The following is a 24,435-nucleotide window of genomic DNA, read 5'->3' on the forward strand; positions in this document are numbered from 1 at the left end:
TAGGTGTATGGCGACAAGGACCCAGATGGATTCTATTGGGGCGAATTGCGTGGTCGACGCGGCTATGTGCCTCACAATATGGTGACGGAAATTGAGGAAGGCCAAGTGGGGGCTCAGGGTGGCCCGCCACTCGCCACTGGAACTGGCCAAAGTGTCCGTGGTGTGAGTCGAGATCGCTGGGGTGACATATATGCCACATCGTCGGTGAAGAGAATGATTGCCCTGTATGACTATGACCCACAGGAGCTCAGCCCTAATGTTGATGCCGAGGTGAGTCCCTAGAAAGATGTGGAATGTGGGCGTGTAGCACTCCATCCATAACAAGACACGCAGGAATGCATAAGACAGACTCACAAGACACCGCATAGAGACAAGTCAAGACATCACCCCCCATTTTCCCCAGCAAGTAGTGGCAGATGGTTGTGAACTTATGTGGCTCTACCCCGTCTTTTTGTCGCACCTAACTGCAGGTGGAGCTCAGTTTCAAGACTGGCGACGTGGTGCTCGTGTATGGTGAGATGGATGAGGATGGCTTCTACATGGGCGAATTGGACGGAGTACGCGGCTTAGTGCCGTCCAACTTTCTCGCCGAGGCTCCTGAACAATACAATAGTCAAATGGCATCCGGCACCATGGGTCGGGGCGGTATGAACAATCGCGGTGGCAGGACGTCAGCACCTGGTGGATCGGGGCCAGGTGCCCGGGGTCCGCCGCCACCGCCGCGAGACAACATGAACATGGGACCAGTGGGTGTTAATCAGCGCGGTCAGCAAATCAGAAAAGGTATGTCCCACATGTGGCAACTTTCACATTAAAAATGCAATCTCACATGGTTAATGAAACAAACAAAATATCCGTAATGGATAACAAGTTCATAAATATAGGTAAAGAGAAAAAAAAAATGTTGGATAGAAACTGAGAAAAGTTGCAGAACAAGTTTCATTTCATGCAATTTCTGTACATAGGCAGATGTTTGAAAATAATGTAATGGGATTATGAAAGATTCTTAGCTCCCTCCAGAGACATTCACATCATAGTTGCAATTTGACGCAGTGAATGAATATCATTTTTGTCATTTACCCCCATAATTTTGAATATAAAAAATAACATTCTCACAAAACGTAATCATAATTGAAATACTGTAGTGATGATTTTTATTGTCTGCAGAGAATTATGTACATACAAATGTTTTAATTTTAAATGCTGTGCTCACATATAAATTTTAAAATAATCCTAAGGTTATTATAAATAGTACAACATTACATATATAAACTAATCTATTTTCGATCCTTTTGTAACTATACGATGAAGGCGATAACAATCAATATAGAAAATTTGACGTCATAGTATCATAAAGTGTATCATTATGTGAGCACAGCATTACTTTTTGCATTGCATTAAGGGGTAATTCATTGACATCATCCTTGATGTTTGAACATCTCCCATCAGTTCTTCTATTCAAAGAGTATTAGCATAACAATAATCCAAAAAAATATAAGAATCATATTCAGATCGTATTGAAGCATAACATTATATGAATTGAGATTTTAAACGTAAGACCTCTCATTTCCGGTTGATTCTGTTGATTGAACGAGAAATTTATTACTGAAAAATTTGTCATTAATACTCTCTTCTTTTCCATCTGACTTTATCACATTTTTCTTTATTTTAGACATACATATTTATTAATTTTACGTTTTAATTTATTCCTTTTTGGTAAATGAGATATCAAAGAAATGTAACGTGAATATAGAATATAAATCAACAAGAATTTTGAAAAACTATATGAAAGAAAGAATCAAAGAAGTTTTAAGCCGGATGCTTTAAATGTTTCAATGTGCGCACCACTTAAAAAGCTCTTTCTATCTTGTCTTTTGTAATACTCACTATCAGCGTGTTTAGGGCGCGAAGGCAAGGGATTCCTGAAGCAAAATTATACCCTATAACATATTTCCCTTCATGAAATGCCTGTATTCAGCAGTTTTGTCCAAAGAGATTGAAATGATCATTTTGTTTATTGTTGATCATGAAAATTTCAAAGATGCGAATGCAAATGATGCACAAAATGTGTATAGAGATAAAGAAGCACAGCTTCAAAAAAAGAAGATTATACATGAAGCAAATATTAATTGTATGTGGAAACTTGAAGATATGAGTGTTGCTGTTAAAGAATGGAGTAGGGTCGGCATTTAGGGAAATCTTGCCGAACGCCTTTAGACGCGAATTGCTCTGCTGTGGTAAATGTCAAGTCTTCATGTTGTTTGTTGCTAGATGCTCGCCCTACTTCCCCTACACTGTTAGACACCACGGGCCATCCTGCCCCCGATCACCAAACGCAGGTAACTAACTACTTAACGAAAGCTAACTAAAATTTGCTACTGAATTTGGTATTTGATGAGAATTATGAGGAACTTGAAAGATTCACAATAAAAATTTTACTCTAAATTGAAAAGAATAGGAAAAAGTTAGTGAATGAGCTGAAAAAGCTCGATCGTGAAAAGAAATGAGAAAAATATAACGAGAAACACACCCACCTGCCCACTCATAATTTGTAGCACATAAAGTACATTGATATTTGTCTGTTCTTTAGACAATATTTCTGAATAACATTTTTTCTTTAAATCATAATGCAATTGTTAAAATGTTGCAAATGCTGCGTGATGCAATTTCAAAAAATTGCATTAATTTAGTTGCAATGAGAAGAGTTAATTTGTTCAGTTCATTCCTTCATTTATTAGAATTCTTTTTATATTAAACTCGCCGACTGATCGCTGCCGCAATAGTTAAAATACTTAGCATTACTTCTAGAAAACTTGAATTTTTTTTTTTAAATACAGTTTGTTTTTAGTTAGTGTTGCTCACAACCGTTACAAATCATCTTTCACACCTTATTAATTTTTACTCATACTAGAGATATTATATTTATTTTTGATAAACTGGTCAAAAAGAATTGACTAAGACCTTTTTAATTACAATTATTGCGATCAACGAATTCCTGCTAGAAGTTCTTTAGATAGAGCAATAGATGACTTTACTTTTTAAGTCGAAAATGCTACGCTACCTATAGATTTTAAAATGCGCGATATCCTTGAGCCTTAGAAGATACTTTATCGCAAATCCTTAAATGAAACATTTGCTCCATCTTGATGAAAGTGAAACAAATTTTTTAAATTTTATATCTTGAAAATTAGAATCATTTCGAACTTAAATTTTTTTTTTTCTAAATTTGCTTCAATTATGTTTCACATCAAATTGTATGGATGTTGCAAAATTTCTTGAAGGAACTGTAAACTTTTTAACTACAAATTAGTACTATTAATATTGGAGAAAATACAATTTTATGGAAATTATAACCAAAGTATTCACAAAATCCTTTTGAAAATTTTCTTTTTGAGTACGGCAGATGTTCTAGTTCTGCTTCTGACTTACACATATTATAAAGCTAGTTTTCCAAAACATTGATTTTTTTCGAAATAGTAAGATATTAAAAAAATTACATCATCACTAAGATTTAATAGATTGAGAAACTACTGAAAACATGATATTTTGTTCATTTTGAATGGTTCTAAAACGGAATTGATATGAAGTCTTCCGTTATGACTTAAATTTCTGTCAATGGCTATTATAAGAAATATTTCAAGCAATAAGTTGTTTGATTGTTTCTATATTATTTGGTTTGCTACCAATATTTGATGATGATTTTCTTTCATACAAGTTTATTCTGTGAATCCTCTGTCCATAGTTCAAAACATTTTCCCAAAACCTGTTTAATAAAGTTTAATACCTGATAATAATTGAGAAGAAGTACAGAAGATTCCTTTTGTGTATAGCATCTTTTTCCTATTGACTGCGATAGATTTTATTTCATTTTAGTGTTATTCACGTTTTTGGGTCGTTTTGATATTAAATGTTGTGTTTCAAAATTCTAATTCTTTATACATACATATCTTCTAAAAAAGGCAAAATTAACGAACGGAAATATGATGTGTCGTAATACCTTCTTAATGCAACATTCCAGAAATTTCATCACTTTGCTAGACAATAAACAACAAGACACTATTAAGCGATAAAATAATACCTAAAGCGATTGAATCTTTGACATTTTGCAAAATAACGATCACAACAGACGCGAAAATTAGTTTGAAGCAAATCTTGTCACATTTTTAAACTAATAGCCCTCAGGAGCATACAATTTAAAATTATAGAAGAAATACCACTTCAATATGACCCTGCATGTGTGTAGTTTTATTTCTATCCTTCCACTCTTATCTCTTTTTCTCAATACTGATATAAATAACTCTTTCCGTTCTTTCTTGTTGGATAGTGTAATTAGATTAAATGTCTTTCTCATCACTACATCAATTTTAGTGATGACTTTCTGTCCCTATCAATTTCATTTCCATATTGAGTGTTCTTCTCTCAAATACTTTGTAATATAAATGTTACGTTGAATTTTGTACAACCTTCGTATAAGTCATCATCAAAAATTCGGATGGCAATTTCAATTTTGTGAACTCATAGAAATCATACACAAATGTAATTTGCGATAGTTGTCGGGTTTTTTTATGTTTAGATTACTCTATCAGCCAGACATGGAAAAATTAAAGTAATTATTAATTAAAATTGCCATTAACTGGAATTAGATTTTACATTACAAAATAAAATACAGCACGAAAGGACAAAATGCAAAGTTGAAATTGTATTCCGGATGTTTCGCAACATCGCGTAATTGAGCGCATTGAATGGTAATATATTGGAAACGAGAATGCAATTTCTCATCTCTTTTATGATGTTACCGTTGTTGAAAATTGTCGTTTGATAGAATCGTGCCTATTTTCCATTTGAAAACATAATAGTTCAGTATTTCTTTTTATATTTTGTTATCTCGAATTTTTCGTCTCATTTGCATCTCTCAAAATCATTTTCTCATCTTAGATAATACATATAAGAATTTACAACTTTTCATGTCGTTTTTAAATTATCATGTAGTTTTGTATATAAAAAAAACAAATATTTAACATTGATTTTACCTTAGATTGCGCAAGTCCTACCTTTTGAAATTAAATGCAATGTTCAGCTTATATAATTAAAAAAAATTACTAATTCATTATTTGGACAATTCGTAATATATTACAATAGTTGATAAAATACTCAGTCGGTTTGAGCATTAAACAAACTCAATAATAGAGAAATGTATAGAGGTTAATAACATGAATTTAAAAAAAAAAGTGGGAAGAAAATATGGAAAATGATTAAAAGCCCTTACTTTAATTCAATTTAGAAGTGTGAATGAAAAGATCTTTTACAAATGATTTTCCATATTTTCTAACTCATTACGTATTCTTCTTATTTCGAACAAAATAATACATATTTTCTGTCATTTAGTTTCCCTTCTCATTATCTTCACTTACAATTTGATATTTTTGTTCATTTGCGTTTGAACTAAGAGAAGCCAAAAGCCGTTTGAACATGATAAATTTTCCTGCATAATAACGTAGTTGTTAAATGTTATAATCTTGGTTATAATTTTTTTCAACAAGATATGTTAGTGTGCAAAAGTAAAGAACAAAAAAAACTATGCAGTGGGTTGGTGGGTTTTGTCGAATTAACGTGGCTGCGCTTTTTAGGGGATGCAGGGGAAAGGAGGGATGATCGGTCGCGGGATCGGTATTAATATGCAACAGCAGCCAGGACAGCAGAAGATGCAGCAGCAGCAGCCAGGCCAGCAACAGATGGGTCAGCAACATATGGGCCAGCAGCAGATGGGTCAACAGCAGATGGGTCAACAGCAGATGGGCATTGGCATGGGAGGCATGCAGCAGCAGCAGCCGATGATGATGCAACAACAGCAGCCGATGATGATGCAACAGCAGCAACAGCAACAGCAGCAACAGTATCCAGCGACCACGACAAGCGCCCCGCAAACTGGCGGGATGTTCTCAACGGCATCCAGCCTGTTCTCCGGCGCAACAAATGCAGCCACAGGAGGGCTGTTCAACAAGCCAAAGGGCCCACAGGTCGTCCCGCAGCCAGGGATGACCCAGCAGCCGTTTGGCGGGCAACCGGCGGGCCAGATGGGCGGCGGCGTGGGCGGAATGGGTGCCTTCGGCGGCGGCCTCCAGGGTGCGCAGCAGCAGCAGCAACAGCAGCAGGGCATGCCAGGGCAGCCAGGAATGCCGGGGCAACAGGGGCCGAATCTCATGCAGAAGCTCAACGAGATCACAGCGCCCGGTGGCGATATCCTGTCCAAAGGCAAAGAACTGATTTTCATGAAATTCGGTCTCGGCGGCAAATAACCCCGACCGCCCCGTTTACTAGTTAATCGTCAAGGTATGATGTGCCCACGCCCCCATGAGGCTGGCCGCGACGTCACATCGTTGTTCTTGTTGTTACTGATACCGTTGTTGATATTTATTAATATTGATGATAATAGAGATTATAACAAAATTCTTATTGACGATAATAATGACGGTTATGATAATAATCTTACGCACATTATTTCTGCTTCTGAGCGGATTCCTATCAATTTTTCCTCCTACATTTTCAGCTACTAATCTTGTTGTCCTATCACTATAGTGCTCCTCGCTTTTTCGTCATTTTTGCGCCAATTTTGCCTCTGTTTCCTAAAAGAAAGACCTTCCAAATTCTTATACTGAACCGCTCCGCCTACACTGTGGCGCAAAAGTGTCCATAAGAACAAAATCATTCAGAAACTATTGCAAATTTGCAAATTGAATAATATAGATAACATTTCGATTAAATTTATGAAGTTGTAAATTTCTTTCAAATTTCACAAAAAAAAAATTAATACTTTTAGAATGACTATTCAAAATTTGTTTCGATTCCCGCGAAATATAATGTGTAATAATCCTTATATAACACTTTTGAGCGACAGTGTAGTTGCTATTCTCTAGATAATATTATTGGTGATGTTGTATACATACATATGTTATGGGAATAATTTTTAAATGATAAAAACAATCCTCAAAATACAAGCGTTTAAATTGCCTAATGCTGTCTGCAGAGAGCTGAAAAAAAAAAACTGAAAAACCAACAGTCTCAAATATATTTACAATGTAATCAAAATCACATTTCAAGCTTGCAACAATACTATACAAAGAAAATTACACAACAAAGTTATACTCCAAAAAAAATCGTAAAGCAGTTTTAAAGAAAATGAAACAAATACCTACTTTATGATAATGTGAAATCCTGCCCATGAAAAAGCTACGTGAATGATGTTACCAAAAAAAAAAAATAGTGAGAAAGTGAATTGAAATGGCAAGATGTAACGTAAAATTGCGTAAAACTCTCAGCTAAATGTAATATTATTAACACACAAAAAGTATCGAATAAGAAGACAAGGGATGAGATTTTTATTAAAACAAGTAAAATTGCTAGTTGGTATGTAGGATTTTTATAGATTATCCTTCATTTTATACCCAAAAGAGATGAAGTGCAACTGCGTATTCTTTTATTCTCAAGAGTGAGTAATGATGAAGTGCGCAAGCGGAACATATCAGTATTGTTCACCAAAAAAAAATGTATTTAATGTTACAATATGTTGCCTAGAAAAATCGCGAGAGAATGGAAGAATTTTCTTTTCACTTCCCCTCAACTAGCAATTTTCCACATGAATGTTATCATTCAACAACCTTACATTTAAAACATCTCCTCGCCCCTCTTACTCATCACTTTGCTGGCTGGAACGTTGCGATAACCACGTGCAATCTATCTGCGGGTGTAGGGTGTTATGGGATGAAGAAATGGGAGAAGATGAAGAGACGTAAGAAAGATTTACAAGAAAATGTACTTTCAAAAAAAATATGAATAATAATATATTCGGCCCCTTGTTTGACTTACGTGTATGTAAATATCGCGGGAGTATTAGAAAAAAAATTGTCACAAGATGAATGAAAAAAAAAACACTACAAGAAAGGATATCTGACAATATTACCACAGTTTTGACATTTTATTAATATAAATCATCAATTTTACACTCAATGATTTAGTTAAAGTAAAAAAAAGTCTTTTCCACATACATACGCATACGCTCATAAAAATCATATTAAAGTAATAAAAAAAATAGCGGAAAATAAAATATGATGAAATAAAACAGCTCAAGTACAATAACAAATATCTAACTAACAAGAGGAAGAAGGATAAAACTCACAAAGCTATATAATGAATATTTTATTAATGCGTTTTATTGGATTACATTTCAATAAAAAAAACTATCAATATTTACATCTTAATGACATGGTATCATAATTGAAAGAAAAGCATAATATAGTGGAGAAGAAAGTTGTTGTGAAACTTCATCATAAAAACTAATTAAGTGATAAACAAAAATTGTAGAATCAGAAAAATTTCAAAAAAAAACTCTTTAATGAACAAATAAGGATTCGCATCGCATACAAATCTAGATTACAACACACATACACAAACATTCTATTTGATGCTTCTTTCTGTCAAGCATTGGTGAAGACAAAAATACATAATACATTGAATACTAAAATATGCAAATGACACATTCTAAGAAGAGTATCCTTAAACAATTTTAATCTTCATACATTTTTTATAAGATACATAAATCACAAAATATTTCGCTACGTGTAATGGTATAAGAAATATTGATTAAGATGAAATCTGGAATTGAAATCTGCTTTCGCATTTAACACGAGAGATAATTTCTATTTTTGTTACAAATGTAAATTCTTTCTGCAGTGTGAATATTCATTAAAATCACAATATCTGTACCTACATATGTATTACAATTTAAAGTTGAATTATCCATCTCTGTTGTTTATACGAAGGCCAATGTTGGTTAATTTGTGAAACAAACGTATAAAGTCAGTGAAAGGCTTTTCTCCTTCTTCAGAAGGTGTTTATAAACACCTCTGAAACGTCACGCAGAAGGAGAGAAGAGGAGTAAAATTCTTTTACTGGCTTTATCCGATTGTCTCACAAATCAATTATCCATATTAAAATATTTTCAAAAACAAACAAGAAAAAAAAATGTTCCAACTACCAATTTCATGTTGAGAAATATTAATCTATCTATGTAACCTACCGGAAACCAAATTGCTTCATACACAATCACTTAAAGGAATAAGGTACTCACAACAAAGTTTCACGTCAGCTCATTAAAAAATATATTTATTGCGAAAAAGAAGGAATACTAAATTGTCTGTTAACATATATTACTGTTATGGAATACAGAAACGACGATAAAGGACGCATGAATTCAGATAGAGATAAAGGGTGGACATTATAAGAGAATACCTACTAAGAAAAAAAAATTCAGTTCGGTGCCTTCTGAATGTTTGACGCGCGGATTGATCAGCCAGTTCATTTGTATATTCCCCTATTTACAATTAATGAAATAACCTACTTACATTGAAGTCTTATAATTCTTTCGCTTTTTCGGGTAGATATCATTTTCTCTTCTCCCTCCTTCTCCCCTACTCATTTTACATGAATATATAATTAGTTAGCTTTTGTACATTTTTCAAAGTAAAAAAAAAGAAAATGATACTTTATTGATGAGAAAATCGGGAATATAAAATAAACTATTGTGATCAATTCAATTGATTGTGCATGGCTGCATCACTTCAATATATTGTATTAAAAAAAGAGATAAAAAGAATTATAAGAATTATTGAAATGAAGTAAAATATATTAATTACAAATATATATTTCATTGTTATTCAAATCGTTTTATACGCGGACATATCAAAGCTACCCCGCGACCACACCTTTAATACCTAGATGGTGATGATGATTATTATTATGAGGATAAATGAAATGAAGGAAAATCGGGAAATTTTAGTGAAAGGCCCGAAATCCATAAGATTGTGCAAAGAATCACCCTTCCACTTAAATTAAAGAACAAAATTATATACATTAAACATATTTATAAATTGTATAGTATCTCCTCGCTATCAATTCCTGCGCAAAATTTAACCAAGTGTAAACAACTTTTCTTTAACACTTTCACATATTCCTCTAATAAAAAATCATGGCAAATATCTCTTCCAAGCTGAAAAAAAATTCGAAATTAGCATATTAGAAACTCATTTCTGAAGGTCTTTCGTTAATCGAAAAGCCTTCTCAAATGACATTCTGTTACTTCACTCGAAAAATTCGTTGTCAACACCACATAAAGCTAACTCTTAAACAATCGTAATCATATTGTCAAAGAGATCGCAATATTTTCTCATACTTTTAAACTTCTTTCTTTTCCTAAATATTACTTTTCGTCGTAATTCTTCTTGTATACAAAGTGAAAAAAAGACAAAACCAAAAATCTGATGAAAGGCATATAGTGAAGTAATTGTAATGGTGGAAAAATGAAAAATTTTTTAGTGATAAAATGATATCAATTTACTAAGTTTTACGATTTAAAGAAAATTTTTGATTGACACGCGAGAAAAGAGCAGGTGACAGAGATGTTTCAAGAGGAAGTGCTTCAGAGAAGAAAGCAACAATCAGAGGAAAAGGTGATCATAATACAGAAAGTTGGCGTAACACAAGAAACACAACACTACTTAATACACTAAAATATATATAAATATGATAAAGAAAAAAAAACGAGAGGATGAGGAAAATATATAGATTATTGAAAGTGAAAACCCAAAAATATAACTTTAAAAAAGAAAATGTAATTGATGACTTTATGCTTGACTTTGTAAAACTTGTGTAATTATAAAAGACAAATCTTAGGCTGACAAATTGTTTCAATTGATTTTAAGTATAAAGACTAGCTTAAAAAATTGAACAAGTAATGTAATGGAAAAGTTGGTAGCTGCAAAAAAAAAGAGTTGTTGTATAAAAATGATAAAAAAGCGGACAGTTTGTGTCAAGAATATGGTCATCATGTTAAATTTAAAAGATTAAGAAGTGAGAAATTCGTACTAATAGAAGAAACCCTGCAACTCACAGGGACTTGTGATCCATCAACCACTAGAATTAGATACACCCGATGGCAAAACAGATTTTTTTCTCCTCAAATTTTTGCAAAATAACAAAACATTACCAAGCGACCACTATTATTTTTACAGTTCCAGTCTCTACAAAAGTCACAAAAATATTCTATCGAATGTATTTAGAACAAACAATTACTGTGCTGATGGATCACTTTTAACCCGTGTATCTCTGTACAGCACCAAGAAAAAATGATGATGAAATTACGATGAACAAGAAATACCATTATAATTAAAAATAAAATACTATATAATAAAATAAAATATTTCTCTCTCATCAATCTACACGACTTTTGCAATCCCAACACAACCACTTATTAAAAATATTAAATCCAATCATTTTCGACATTGTTACAATACTTTATTTTTTACAAGGTTTTCCTTACTCATATACAATTTTTAAAAATTTGAAGCAATAATTTCATTCATGTATTTTGTTTTAATGAGAAATGCGCAAAGAGATGGACTGTCTCACTTTTAAGCTAACAAATAAACGTATTTAAAAGATATCACTATTAGTCACTGTTTTTAATTTTGTTATACAAAAATGTACATAAATCAAATGAATTATTAGTTTAAATTTTTGTCACAAATCACACTGTCAATACACTTATAACGCGAATTTAAGTAACTCATTTTAATCACTCCTATTATTTATTGAGCTCATTTTACTCTATTCAGTTTGAAAACAAAATGTTCATACCTCGAAGTGTGTCTCCGTGATAAAAGTCACGGACTTCTTCACTGAATCACTGGGAAAGTAAGACAGTTCCCAGAGATCTGTGGTGAAGAGTAACGCCTCGCCACTCTTCAGCTCAACTGTATACTGTCCACACTCCTCCAGGCATGCGCTTCTGCCACTGATACGAAACAAACCACGTCCTTGCAATTGTCGCACAAGTATGATTCCCTCCAAAGTGATTTCCTTTGGCGCTGGATGGTCGTACTGACGCGACATCAGGATCCATGAAGAATACGCGGGCTCCAGATGGGGTGGGAAGAAAGATGGTCGCGAGGCGATAAGACGCGACGCTTTAACAGCGTTTAAATCGCAATTGCGAATGTGAAAGAACCACGACTTTCCTTCCGCTCTCTGAACACGCTCAACAAGCTCTTGCAGATTGGCCAGACGATGCACAATCAAATTGGAGCTCATTTCGCAGGGTGTTGATGCCATTAGAGGCACCAGTGTGAGCAAATGATCCGTGAAATTGTCTTCAGGCCAGACAGTGTGGGAGTTTATCAGCAACACCGGGAGTCCTCGCTCTAGAAACTCCTCACTAAGGTGAGTATAATCCATTTCCCAGGACGTGTAAATTGTATCTGAAGTAAAATTTTGCATCAAAATATTATTCAGATTTTTCCATTTTCTTATTTCTAGTGAAAAATGAGATTCTCACCTATATTTTCACAAACGGAGCAATCAATTTTCTCACTCAAATCATGCTTGCTTGTTTTGGGCGCCAGAGTCTCTACCGGATATTCAAGCAAGCATTTCGTGTAATGCAAATGCGTCCAGTTCCACATAGGAAGTAGTTTAATCAGAAGAAGTCGCCCAATAGCCACGATATTCCAGTTAATAACTGCCACTTGCAAGGTGCCCCACAGGAGCACCAGGACGAAGAAAACTAAGCTGTATTTCTTCAACATTTTTATCCGCAAATGTTTTATGAGAGGTCCACAAATTTTGCGTATATCCTTTTCAGACAAGATCTTCTCATCAAACTTCTTGAAAAAATCCCGAAACTCCTGATCAAAGTTGTGAGACATGATTCCGGAGAAGCTGTTGGTTGCGCTTGCTCTTATTACTGATCATGAGAGCAACATTTTCACGCTTTTATATTCAAGTTTGTAGATGACTGGAGTTTATTACGCATGTCCAGCTATTCGTACCAGATAGAACGATAGAACTTTGCAGAAAGGGTACAATCATTGTATATCAACGAAAAAACCGTTTTATTATATATATAATATATATATATATAATAGACTATACTCCATAAATGACGAAATAAAATTTATATTAATAAATTCCCTCAGAGTAGAGTTTCAAGAAATTTCTGTGGTAAATACATATAAATGTGATCCTGTGAAAAAGGGCCAATCAAACTTTTTACTTGTCAATTCGAAACAATGAACTTACTCTTCAGAAATGTATTTATTTATGTATTTGTATTTATTTATTTGCTTTGGACCATCAACGGAATGGTTTCCCCGTGAATTTTATATTTTCTTAGTAAATCTTCAGATTTCCCGTCAGCTGCCACTTTTTCTCGCCAGTGTTTCTTGTTGTCTGACAACTCTAATATATCCCGACCGAACATTGCCTGACAAAGTAAGCACAAAATAATAATTTCTATTATGTTAATACGCATTTTCTATTTCAGAGGTACAATAAGTACCGTTCTACCTCAAACCCATTTATTTCCTTTTCAATAATAAATGAAAAGGTTTTTAAAACATTTACAGATGTATGAATATCGTAGAGTCCCTGCAGTGCTTCTTCTTTTATAGCACATTATCCATAAAGACTGGCTAGTCGGGTTGGCTGTTTTGACAGTCGCCCCATCGCGTTTAGTATAGTGCCATCTCTGTCTGGCACACTTGGCATTTGGATTTATTCGCCCCGTGTTAAAATCAAGAGAGTTTTTAAGATTTATCCTATATAGAAAATTGGTGTAATCGCTCCAGAAGAATACAGCAATTGCCGTAGTTGCAACAGCTGCTTACCCGTTGCAGTTTGATTGAAGGAAAACACGATCAAAATTCCGGTCTCCACGCGTTCGAGAGGCTTCCCACGGGTGCCGCATTTCACTGAGTCCTCAGACGACATGAACAAGAAGAAAAATCGCCAAGTTCCCACAAGGTAAACATAAATTCTCTCTTGGTGGCTTATTAGGCGGTTATGCTAGTGCCCAAAGGATCGCTGCGTTTTGTAAAGCGGCTTCAGAAGGTGGTTTTGGGCATGGGTGATGGAAAAAGTCCACGTCTTTCGTGGGAACAGCAACATCTTATGTAAATTGAATGCTGCAGTGATGGCTCAATTTGCCCAGATTTCTCCAATTTTACTGACTTTTGGGACCATTCTGGGATGTGGAATGTCCCCAGCTAGAGTCATAAGAAGACATAGAAGCGGTGTAAGCAAATTTGAAGGATGTGTAAATCACCTTCGTGGCGCTATTTGGACGAATTTCCCATCCAGTGGCCCATGATTTTTGACAGACTAGACGCCATTGCTGTTTCTTTCTTCTGCTCGACACCAACACACCCACAGAGGGCGCTCTCTCCGCGAGAGCGAGCGCGCGTCCATGAGCGAGTGCGTGTGTGTGCGTGAGAGTGAGAGAGTGGCGAAAAGTGGTCGCAGAGAGAGAAGTGCGAAGACCTAAGTAATTCGCGTGTCAATCTCATCCTGGGCATAGTGAAATGATGACCAGCACCACCAGAAAGTGGGTCAATCTCCGTTGCGATAATGTGTTATCGGATGAGCCCCAGCGGGCGCCCATCGTTGGAGGGCCTCTCTGCACACCCAAAAATAGTTTTCTCGCGGAGTGGCGCTCGCGATAGTGTGTCAGGGAGAGCAGGAGAGAGTGGGAGCGAGAGGGCGCGCTGGGCGGGTGCAGTGGGTGCGAGAGAGAGGGTGGCTGGTGGTGCATTGGCTGCTCACGAAAGAGGAGAGCGACTCCAGAGAGAAAGGAGGCCAAAGTTCAGAAATCGATGACGGAGGGTTGTCAGTGGTTTTCGGGAGGAACTATGCCTTTGACACATTTTTCCCCAACGTACTATTATCCGCCCCATCCTTTCAGGCTGCACCAGAGGTCGCGGTCGGTGGTAGCCACGGATGGCGTCTACAACAACTCCTACTTCATGCACGCAGCCACTTCGCATGTTGGGAACACGGTCCAGCTACTGACCCGCTCTGGGGTCACCTTTGAGGGCATCTTCCGGACATTCTCGCCACAGTTTGAGGTAAACCCGCAGTGACCTAAGCTTCCCTGCACTCCTCACACCCCACCTGCCAACCTTTCCAGGTTGTCCTCGAGATGGCACATCGCGTAGAGGCGCCAGAGAAGGAGGAGGCCAACTTCAATGCATCCACCGTGGTGGATACGCTAATCTTCAAATCGACCGACATCGTCAGTATTCTAGCCAAAGATGTTGACTTAGACTATGCCACTCGGGACTACTTCCAGACGGACTCTGCTATCTCTTCACGGTGCAACGGTGAGTACTCGGTCCAATTCCCTGCACAGCAAAAAAATCTCACGACAAATTCGCCCAAATCCACCATGATTGTGTGCTAACAAACTGACCTATTTATTTTGGGGGCACTTGTCGTCGTCCTCAGAGTCAAAATATTTAATGAATCGCACACTTTTTTGCCCTGCACCCCATCCTTAATTACTGTGCACAGAACGAGAAGATGAACGCGTCCCATTGATATTTGATAAAAGTGCATTTCATAGGTGCTTCAGACAAATTGTGCATTAATCAGTGATATGAATTATGAGTGAAAAAAAGTGTAGTTGGAATATATAAAGCAGATACTGAAAAAATCTACTATCAAGAGCGTTATGTGTAATTTATGATTTGTTTTCATATGCTCAACGCATCATAGCTGAGATTTCTCAATGATTTAGAAAGGATAGACAGTGTAGATAAGTGTAACTTTATGGTTTTTGGCCTCTACTCCACAGTCGTTCAAATATTAGTTTATAGTGTTCAAATATGCTGTTCCATAACCGTGGCAAATTGACCAGTATTAGGAAATTTGAGCTTGATGTGCAGAGGCTGATTTGGAGAATACTGTTAATAAGAATGTGTCCGTGACTTCTGCTTTAATAGGTTCATCTCGAGGTGAAGATAAGGAACTGGAGCCATGGGATCCGGCCAGTGGCACTGTAAATGGCGAGATGGAGTTCCTCCTTGAGTTGGATGGCAATGCAAATGGTTGGGATGCGAATGACATGTTCCACAAGAATGAGACAATGTATGGTGTTCAGTCGACATTTGATCAATCGTTGGCGGGCTATACTATTCAAATCCAGAAGAAGGATACACAAGATTTTAAGTAATGCTTTCTCTTTTTTTTTCTTTAATATTGGATAAAAGAGTTTATCGACAATCTATTGGCCATTTTCAGGGATGCAGAGGCAAAAGCTGAGGAGATAGCTAAGGAAATTGAAAATCATCCGATGCACAATGAGCGCGTGGATGTTGAGAATGGTGACGAAGAGGCGGCCTTTGCCTCTGTGGAGAGACCTAGCACAAGTAGTCCTGATGCAAATGTGTCAAAGGGACCGTCAACGAATACACAGAAATATGTGCCTCCGGCGAAGCGCAAGGGACAGTCAACTGGCAAGCTAGTGCGAAGTACACCACCGCCAAGCAACAATAATGGGCCTCAGATACCGCAGAGTCCACAGGCACCACACAAGAATAATAATTACCAGGCGATAGGCATGGTTCAGGCGGCGCCTCAGCAGCAGCCGCCGCCGCCGCAGTCACAGCAGCAACCCCAAATAAGTGCGACTCCACAACAATATATTCACACTCAACCACCATATATGCACAGGTAGGGTGTTTTTATCGCATAACAGCTTGTTTGCCAATTACCAGTGTGGGTTTTGGGGAGGATTTTGCATATAGAATATTACAATATGAGCAATTAAAGGGTTCACTTTCTTAGATGTGAATTAATGTTGGAATTGAAGTTGTTTAATGAGTGTCATTGATCCATCTTTTACATTATAGTTCCTCATAATTCCTTTAGTTTATAAGTATGTACATTATGTGTATTTTTGTACTGAAGTTATTATAACGCAGAAACAAATACTCAACTAGAAAATCCACAATTAAGCATCATTATTAGAAATATATTTGACTATATGTGAGAAGACAACGAGAAAGTAGATACAGTTTTTTTTGGAAAATAAGACAAAAATAGGGTTTTATTACATACATATTTGAGAATGTTAGTTCATTCTTGACCTCATTTCTGAATTGCAAGTTGAAAAAGAGTTGCGCCGTTGCTTTTTTTAGTCCAAAATGCCATACCGACACTACAAATACATCTGAAAGTTTTTGACAAACTTTAAAGCTTATTGTTTTCGATAAATGGAATGAAGAGGTTATATTATTTCGGCAATAATATGTATTAGAGCAAAAGTGAAACTCAATTGTGTGTACTTGACATGTGTAATATAAGGTTAGCATATCACATAACACAGCATAGATATGTGTTGTCTTTGAAAATATGATACTCTTCACACTGTGATATTCTTCTCCCTCTTGCATGAATCAGTCAACCTCCTCCGATTGTGGTGGGCTCTAAGATGAATGGCGATGGCGCTAATGTAAGCGGAAATCAACAGAAAGCTCAAATGCCTCCGCGGAATATTCGGCAGCAATACCAACCACAGGCAGCCGCACCCCAAGTTGCCTATACTGAGCCACCGCCCTCGATGGTGGGACCCCAGGCGATCCAGAGCCAGATGCCGACCATGGGGAAACCGCCGATGCATGTGGCTCATCCTCATGCTCATGTTGTGGCCACCCACATGGCTCCACCGCCTCCGGGTCCCGGTGAGGCCATGTCGCCACCGGGGATAGTGCACCAGATTATTCCGGTGCCGCAGAAGTTAGTGTCAGCACCGCCGCAGCCACAGAGGACGCCACGTTCGCGTGAGGAGCAAGTGCAGGAGTTTAGGAACTTTAAGGAGAATTTCCATTTGGTACCATCGCCGTCTGCACACCAGGTGAGCTCACCTGACCACTCTCTCTCTCTCTCTCTCTCTCGCATATGTTCTCTAATTCATTGTCTTCGCTCATGCAGCATCCTCAGTCGGATCATTCACCGCCTCAGATGCCGGTGCAGGTGCCACAGCAGCCGCCGCCGCAGGCACAACAAGTTGCTGTGATAGACAATGCGACAGCAGCGAAATCTCAGCATCAGCCACCGTCTCCTCCGCAGGAAATGCAGCAAATGGCGCCACCGCCACAAATGATAAACACGCAGGCAATGCCGCCGTCTGTAGTGACGGTGCAATCGCCACAGCAGCCGCCGACGCAGCAGCAGGCACCGCAGGGTCAGGTGCCACAGTCGCAGCCGCCGTTGGCCGTGACTCCTTCGTCTGGCGCTCCATCGGCGTCCACCACACCGCCACAGCAGGTGCAACAGTGCGGTGTGGTGTCTGCGAGCCCTGCAGACGTAAATTCTGGGGCCCCAGAAAAGCCGGCGGGAACGAAGAAGTTCGTACTTAATCCGGCTGCCAAGCCATTCACGCCACGCAGTCCGAGCACGCCGAATCCGTCGCGGCCACACACACCCCAGACGCCAGGGCCGGCAATTGTTCAAGGGGCGGCCTCAGCTGCAGCCGGCGGATATCCGCAGCCTGCCCAACATGTGGCCACAGCGCCCACATCCCTAATGACGATCCCCACATACGTGGTGCCGACTCAACAGGGACCCTTTCAGACTTCACAGCATCACCACGCTGGTCAACCGAGTAGATATCGCAAGAGTAAGTCCTGTTTCATTATTACTGCTAGCTGTACTGAGTTGTTACATGCATTTGATTGGATTATTTCGGTATTGGTGGGAGAGAGTTACCCCACAATCACTTAATCACAATTCCGCATGAAATGACACTAGATAAACATATTTTATTAATCCCTAAGCTGAATATTTTTAACTCATATTAATTAGTTTTGGTATGCAATGTTGTGCAATGGTATGAGAATAGAGGCTTCTTTATCCAATTATTATAACTTCTCAATATTATTTTTCACACTTGAGAGTTTTCCGTTTTGATTTTCATTCTTTTTTATATGATAAAATTCATTTTTGCAGTTTTTACTTAGAATTTCTTTTTGATTAATATTAAAATACACGATTGGTGGTTTTAATGGCGAGAAGTTACTAAATTGCGATCCGTTCATAGAATTAAAATATCTCATGTGTAGGTAGGCTTCAATGGACATTGTAACAAATCTATCACGCATTCGTCTTGTTATAAATTTGAGTGTTGATTTTTGTAATCCATTGTTTTGGGAATGGACAAGTTAATAAGAAACATTCACAGTGTAAAAATTATTGAATAGTTTTGAAAGGTGATTTTGTACTAACTTTTGATTTTAAAAGTTCTGTGAAACTCAGAATAAGCGGTAGTTATGTTGATTAGTTCACTATAAGTACATTTCCGAGTATCTTCAAGAATCCATAGATGCTAAAACAATCGAATAACGTTATTGTATAAATGAAGGGGACTTTTAACTATTTTTGAAGGGTAAAGGTTGGAGTTCAGAAGGAATTTATAACTGTTGAGGGGCATTTTAACATATGTGTAAAATTACTTATTAATATGTAAAGAAAAGAACGCAATTCTTTTATAAATACCTACAAATTTCGTTATTATCTGAGTTAATTTCGTAGAGAAAAATTCTATTTGTTGAAATATGCTACGTTATTTATTAATTCAAATTTGCTTATCGTGAAATTTTTTGCAAAGCTTCACAAGTTTAATTTGAAAACTAAACTAATTCACAATTTTATCCCATATATTTTATAATAATTTTATTGACGCATTAATTTAAACCGATTATTATATATCACACTTGTCTTTATACTCCTTTGTATTGATTATTTTGCAATGGTTATGAAATTCATTAGGCGCTCGCCTGTCAATTGCCTGATAACAGAGTTTTTTGCACACACATTATACAGACCAATCCATTGAGAAGACAGACATATTAGTTTATTATATTTTGAAACAAATAATAATATGACAAATGAATTTATGTATGATCACTTTTTTTTGAGAGATAATATGAAACGAAAGATGAAATACTAGACACAAACACACTACAATTAGTTTATTTTGTAACACAAACCATTTTTTGTCTCTTTGTCTCTTGAATAGCGGCTTCAGAAGTGGGATACAGTTCGAGTGCACCGAGATGGGATCGACGGAACTTGTCGTATCCAGGTGATATTGAGAGAATAGTTGAACAGATACATTTTGATAGGAGACCAAAGAGATTTGTCTTTGGAACACATAAACACCATGAAGATGACGATGAACAATATGAAGCAAAAATGCGCCTAATATTTGTGTTTCATAACCATTTTGAATAATTTCTGAACACAAATTGTTGTGATTTGTTCACGAGACAATTTATTGTTACCTGTTGTTCACACGAAAAGTTGAGAGAGGAAAGGTGTTCACGAATTGGCTTAAAATTGGGTTAATGTCGAGAGGGTGAAAATTTATTAGTTTAGACATTCTATTTTGTCTACAATAATTGCTTTTCTTCATTTTCAGTGCAAGTTCAAGCATCGCAAATTCAGGTGCAAGCGGCTACAGGAACACCGATTTTGGCGGCAGCTCCCATTCAACAGTTCATGCCGTATCCACAAGCTCCGCATCACCCACAACAATTCCATTCACAACCTTATCAACACATGGTAAGTCTTCCATTATACAGAAATTCTTAGAAATAGTTCAATTCCCTTTGCTTTGATCGTGAAATTCGCAGAAAAGTTTCAATTGACACGTGGAAGTGAAGAGAGGAAATAGTAATTTGAAATTTTCATCAGTGATTATGTTGTGTCAAGAAAATGAGAGAAGTACTGTTGGAAAATTGCGTGCGCAAACGACAGCATTATCCTATATCTTGCTTATATATACATGTGTATATTTAAATTAAGGATATCGATTTAAAAATTCGTTTCTACACATTCTCTTTGAATAATAGAGCAATGCTCCGAAGACTTTAAGGGGAAAGGGTGTGAAAAACATTCTCTTTGTGTCTATATTAAGATGCGCAATGTACAGTTCATAATTTATGACTGACACCTGCAAGCCTTGAAATTAAGTGTTTTGCCCTTATCAGTGAGGTGTTGTCCTTGTGGAATTGACAAACACATTGTGAATGTGTGTTCTGTTCTTTCTCGTGTACAGATGCGAATGTACTCCGATGCACCGCATCAGCCACCTCTTCAATATCTGGCTCCGACGCCCCCGTCGACGACGCCATCGCCTGGACAGCCGCATCAGCAGTATCACCCGCAGCCGTCCCCTGCTGGCGGGGGACCGCCCGCTTTCACGCCCACTGGCCCGCAGACGCCGCAGTTCCAGATGATGTGCCCCGTGATCACGGCGCCGCCCCAGCTCATGCCACAGTACTTCCAGGGTACGGGCCAGCCTCCGCACGGCAACATTCAGGTGCTGATGGGACACCAGCATCCGGCGCAGTAGCATAGTGAGATGGGGGCAGTGGGGCGTAGCGGGGCGACGACGACAGTTGCGACGGCGGGCGGCGGGGTGGCAATGGTAGCGAGTGCAGGCGGCGGAGGGATGAATGTTGTGGCGGCGAACGTGGGCAGCCAGTCGAATGGCGTGAGTATTATGGCAGGTGGCAATCTGGGGGGCAGTGGCGTGTCCGGCGGTGGCGCATATTTAGGACATTTCACCAAATGATAGAACTCTCATATTTCTTTTCCTTCACAAACACACTCATACACACCTTATAAAAGCTCATTCTCGCGAGATCATCTCATAGAGTCAATACAACATTGAGCATAGTACATCCCCTACATCAAAACATTTACACTGTTCACTGGAAGGATGATGGAGAAATGCGTAGAGAGATGCAACAGAGACGGATTTTTGCTGTACAGATAAATCGCGATGGTGAGAGAAAAGGGGGCAAAAAAAATATGGAAAAATCTGGAAAATGAAAGAATTAACATTTATCGCCTTACAATGAGAAATACTGCATTCATTCTTTGTCATTTTCCTGTAATGAGATTTTATCCTTTAAGAGGTTGAGAATGAGTAAATAGTATGATATAAAATATGTAAGAGATGATGATACAAAAGCTGCTTCGACAACAAAATATTGAAGAAAATAAAACAAAACACAAATAGCGAAGGAAAACCAGTGAAATGTGAAAAAAAAAATGTTACAGAGATTTAACATAACTTTGTGTAGCTTACCATTCAATGTCTTTTCGTTCAGCGTAAATGTTATATTTGGTTTTCTGGTTTTGATGGATAAAAGCAAAATGAAGCACATTTAAAAAAAATGTCTATGAGAAAAAGTAAAAAGCTTCTTCGTGCCTTAGATAGGGAGAAACTATACAGATGAAAAAAAATGGGTAATGCATAATACAAAACAGTTGCAGAAAACACTATTTTGTAGTGATAAAATTATATAATTTCGCAAAAGTTTGCATACACAAAGAATCATATTTTGCTCGATTAATAAAAAAAAAACGATACAGCAATAACTTCAAAATTCATTTCGTTTTTTTTTTAGTTACTCTTAAAGATAGGAAATGAGAAACAGCGGAGCAGTAACAATTTGATAGATAATGCAAAAAGATAAAATCTCTTAAATTAAAACAAATCATTAAAGCACTTTTTTTTAGAGAACATTCCTTGCTGAGAAGACATCTTATTTGAAGAATAATATTGAATGCGACGAAATTCATAATATAAACTGTATGGTTTGAATAAGGTACATTTATATACATTATTATGCATATTTAAAACAGCAAATATCCTTCTTCTGCACATTATGTTGCAAGAAGACACGGGATAAAGTAATAAAGTTTATAATTCACTCATTTCGCCATCATTTTTCATTTCATTTCACGTTAAAAAGATTTTTTTTTGTGGGAACGAGAATGAAAGCTGTCTTTTACGCAAATGTCATGCATGAAACTCATTTGAGAAGGAGAAAAATATCCCTCTTTATGTATAGGAAAAAAAAACAAAACACAAAACAATAAGAACGACGATGAAAATATCAGACAAAACACTAATAATAATTTTTGGGAGCAGGATAAAAATGAAAAAAAATGTTGAGTGTATTCAGTTGAGCAGAGAATATTTTCTCCCAATTAAATTGTAAAAAAAACAGTGGGTGAATGTTGCCGATGCTGCAAATATCATAATTCAGAATGATATTGAAATACAAAATGGAACACATTAAATTATATATAAATGATAAAACAATGAAAAACAAGAGAAACAAGAAGCAATCTGTGAACGTGAAAGCAAAAAAGATAAAACTTTTACCAACAAAAACCCTTGCAAATCCTGATTGTCTTAGAAAAAATTTCTGTAGAGTGAAAGAAAGTGTCTAGAGATGCTGATGAGAAAGATTAATGGGGAAAATGTTACTGGGAAAAGTGGGAAAAAACAATGCAGATAAATTGTCATTATTGCGATACTGAGAATGGCGGGAGAGATCTGTTTTAAACGTATAAAAAAGTGAAAATTAAGACGAATACCGTATAAAAGAATATTTTATCTCGGATGATTCTCCTCGATTTCCAATGTTTATTTTTCTTTCCTAGATGATGAATGCTCGTGTACGGGAGAAATACGTTAAAAAAAAAACAAAACTACACTGATGAGAATAAAAGACGATATTGCATTAATGACGAATGAGATAGCAAATGATTAACCCTTGATGATAAATTGTAGGAAGAGGAGGAAAAAAAGATTGCAAGAACATCATTGCACAGGAAAATCCAATACAAATAGACTTTTACACGAGACACAAGTTCGTGGACGAAGATAAGAGAAGAATTGCTAAACATCAGTAAGTAACTGAAAGAACTGTGTTACAATGAAAGAAGAAGAAGAAGAAGAAGAGAAAATCAATTGAAGAGAAGCATGAAAAATGTACATGATCAAGCTAACATAAATATTCGTGACGGGAAAAGAACAGCAGAGAGAGAGAACAATTGAAAGATTCATTAAAGTCAGGTGTGAGAGTCGCGAATTATCGAAGGTGCGAAATGCGGTTGAAGGGGACAGTCAGATAGATGGGAAGATCAGAAAATGTTAGCTTGATAAAATGAGAAAATTTTGTATTTAACATCCAAGAAGAAAAAGAAAATAAATTATATAAAACGCCATTCGATAGAGTAGCTTTTCTTCAACTTGCGTTGATAAACAGTTTTTCGTTTAATTAGTCACATTGATTTTGAAGGAAACTTTTACAGACAACAACAGAGAAAGCAGGATTGAAATAGAATTCGGTATTGCAGCTAAGATGAAGACTTTTTCGGTCTTAATCTCATTTCCTGGCCGGTGAGTAGAGACAACTTGGAATGAAACTATTCTGAATCACATTTTTGAAATATTACTTGTATTCCTCCAGTGTGAGTGTGTGTGTGTGTTAATGCAATTAAATATTCATCAGATGTCGCCAATCGATGTCTTCTTTGTCACATAAAGGATTCTTTTTGCCATGATGGACGTGTGTACTCGCCTTTCTCCAGTGTGAACATTCAGCAGAATGACACAGCGGATCTCCTTAATTATAAAAGCTCCGTCAATAAGACTTTCGGAAGTTCTTCGCTTATAAGCCAAGAGAGACACACACTTGAGAGGATTAGCAATATGCCTGAAAAGGCGAAAGTTATGCCAGTTGA

At 36.9% G+C, this 24,435-nt stretch overlaps 3 protein-coding genes across 4 annotated transcripts in view; 2 read left to right on the forward strand and 1 right to left on the reverse strand.

Annotated features, from left to right (window-relative positions):
• Positions 1 to 11,266, forward strand: part of LOC132263849 (RIMS-binding protein 2) — a 29,523-nt gene extending 18,257 nt beyond the window's left edge. Inside the window, exons 17-20 of the mRNA XM_059763844.1 lie at positions 4 to 270; positions 471 to 783; positions 2,272 to 2,339; positions 5,628 to 11,266. Coding sequence (XP_059619827.1) covers positions 4 to 270; positions 471 to 783; positions 2,272 to 2,339; positions 5,628 to 6,296 — 1,317 coding nt within the window. The 3' untranslated portion in view covers positions 6,297 to 11,266. The remainder of the gene's footprint in view (positions 1 to 3; positions 271 to 470; positions 784 to 2,271; positions 2,340 to 5,627) is intronic.
• A 51-nt stretch (positions 11,267 to 11,317) lies between these two features.
• LOC132263644 (uncharacterized) lies at positions 11,318 to 12,642 on the reverse strand. The gene is made up of 2 exons (XM_059763534.1): positions 12,386 to 12,642; positions 11,318 to 12,308 (listed from the first exon to the last, which is right to left on the reverse strand). The coding sequence occupies exons 1-2, from the start codon at positions 12,633 to 12,635 to the stop codon at positions 11,683 to 11,685; spliced, it is 876 nt and encodes a 291-aa protein (XP_059619517.1). The 5' UTR covers positions 12,636 to 12,642; the 3' UTR covers positions 11,318 to 11,682.
• An 848-nt stretch (positions 12,643 to 13,490) lies between these two features.
• LOC132263876 (ataxin-2 homolog) lies at positions 13,491 to 23,916 on the forward strand. 2 transcript variants are annotated; one of them, XM_059763878.1, is made up of 10 exons: positions 13,491 to 13,851; positions 14,789 to 14,951; positions 15,014 to 15,206; positions 15,828 to 16,053; positions 16,126 to 16,557; positions 17,287 to 17,740; positions 17,818 to 18,505; positions 19,904 to 19,969; positions 20,306 to 20,448; positions 20,945 to 23,916. In XM_059763878.1, exons 1-10 carry the CDS (start codon positions 13,817 to 13,819, stop codon positions 21,239 to 21,241), a joined length of 2,697 nt encoding a protein of 898 aa, XP_059619861.1. In that variant the 5' UTR covers positions 13,491 to 13,816; the 3' UTR covers positions 21,242 to 23,916. The 2 variants fall into 2 exon arrangements, with proteins under 2 accessions (XP_059619861.1, XP_059619862.1); XM_059763879.1 differs by lacking the exon at positions 19,904 to 19,969.
• Positions 23,917 to 24,435: the final 519 nt, after the last annotated feature.

Source organism: Phlebotomus argentipes, unplaced genomic scaffold (assembly GCF_947086385.1).
Source record: "Phlebotomus argentipes unplaced genomic scaffold, Phlebotomus argentipes genome assembly contig_39, whole genome shotgun sequence".
NCBI classification, from domain to species: Eukaryota; Metazoa; Arthropoda; class Insecta; order Diptera; family Psychodidae; genus Phlebotomus; species Phlebotomus argentipes.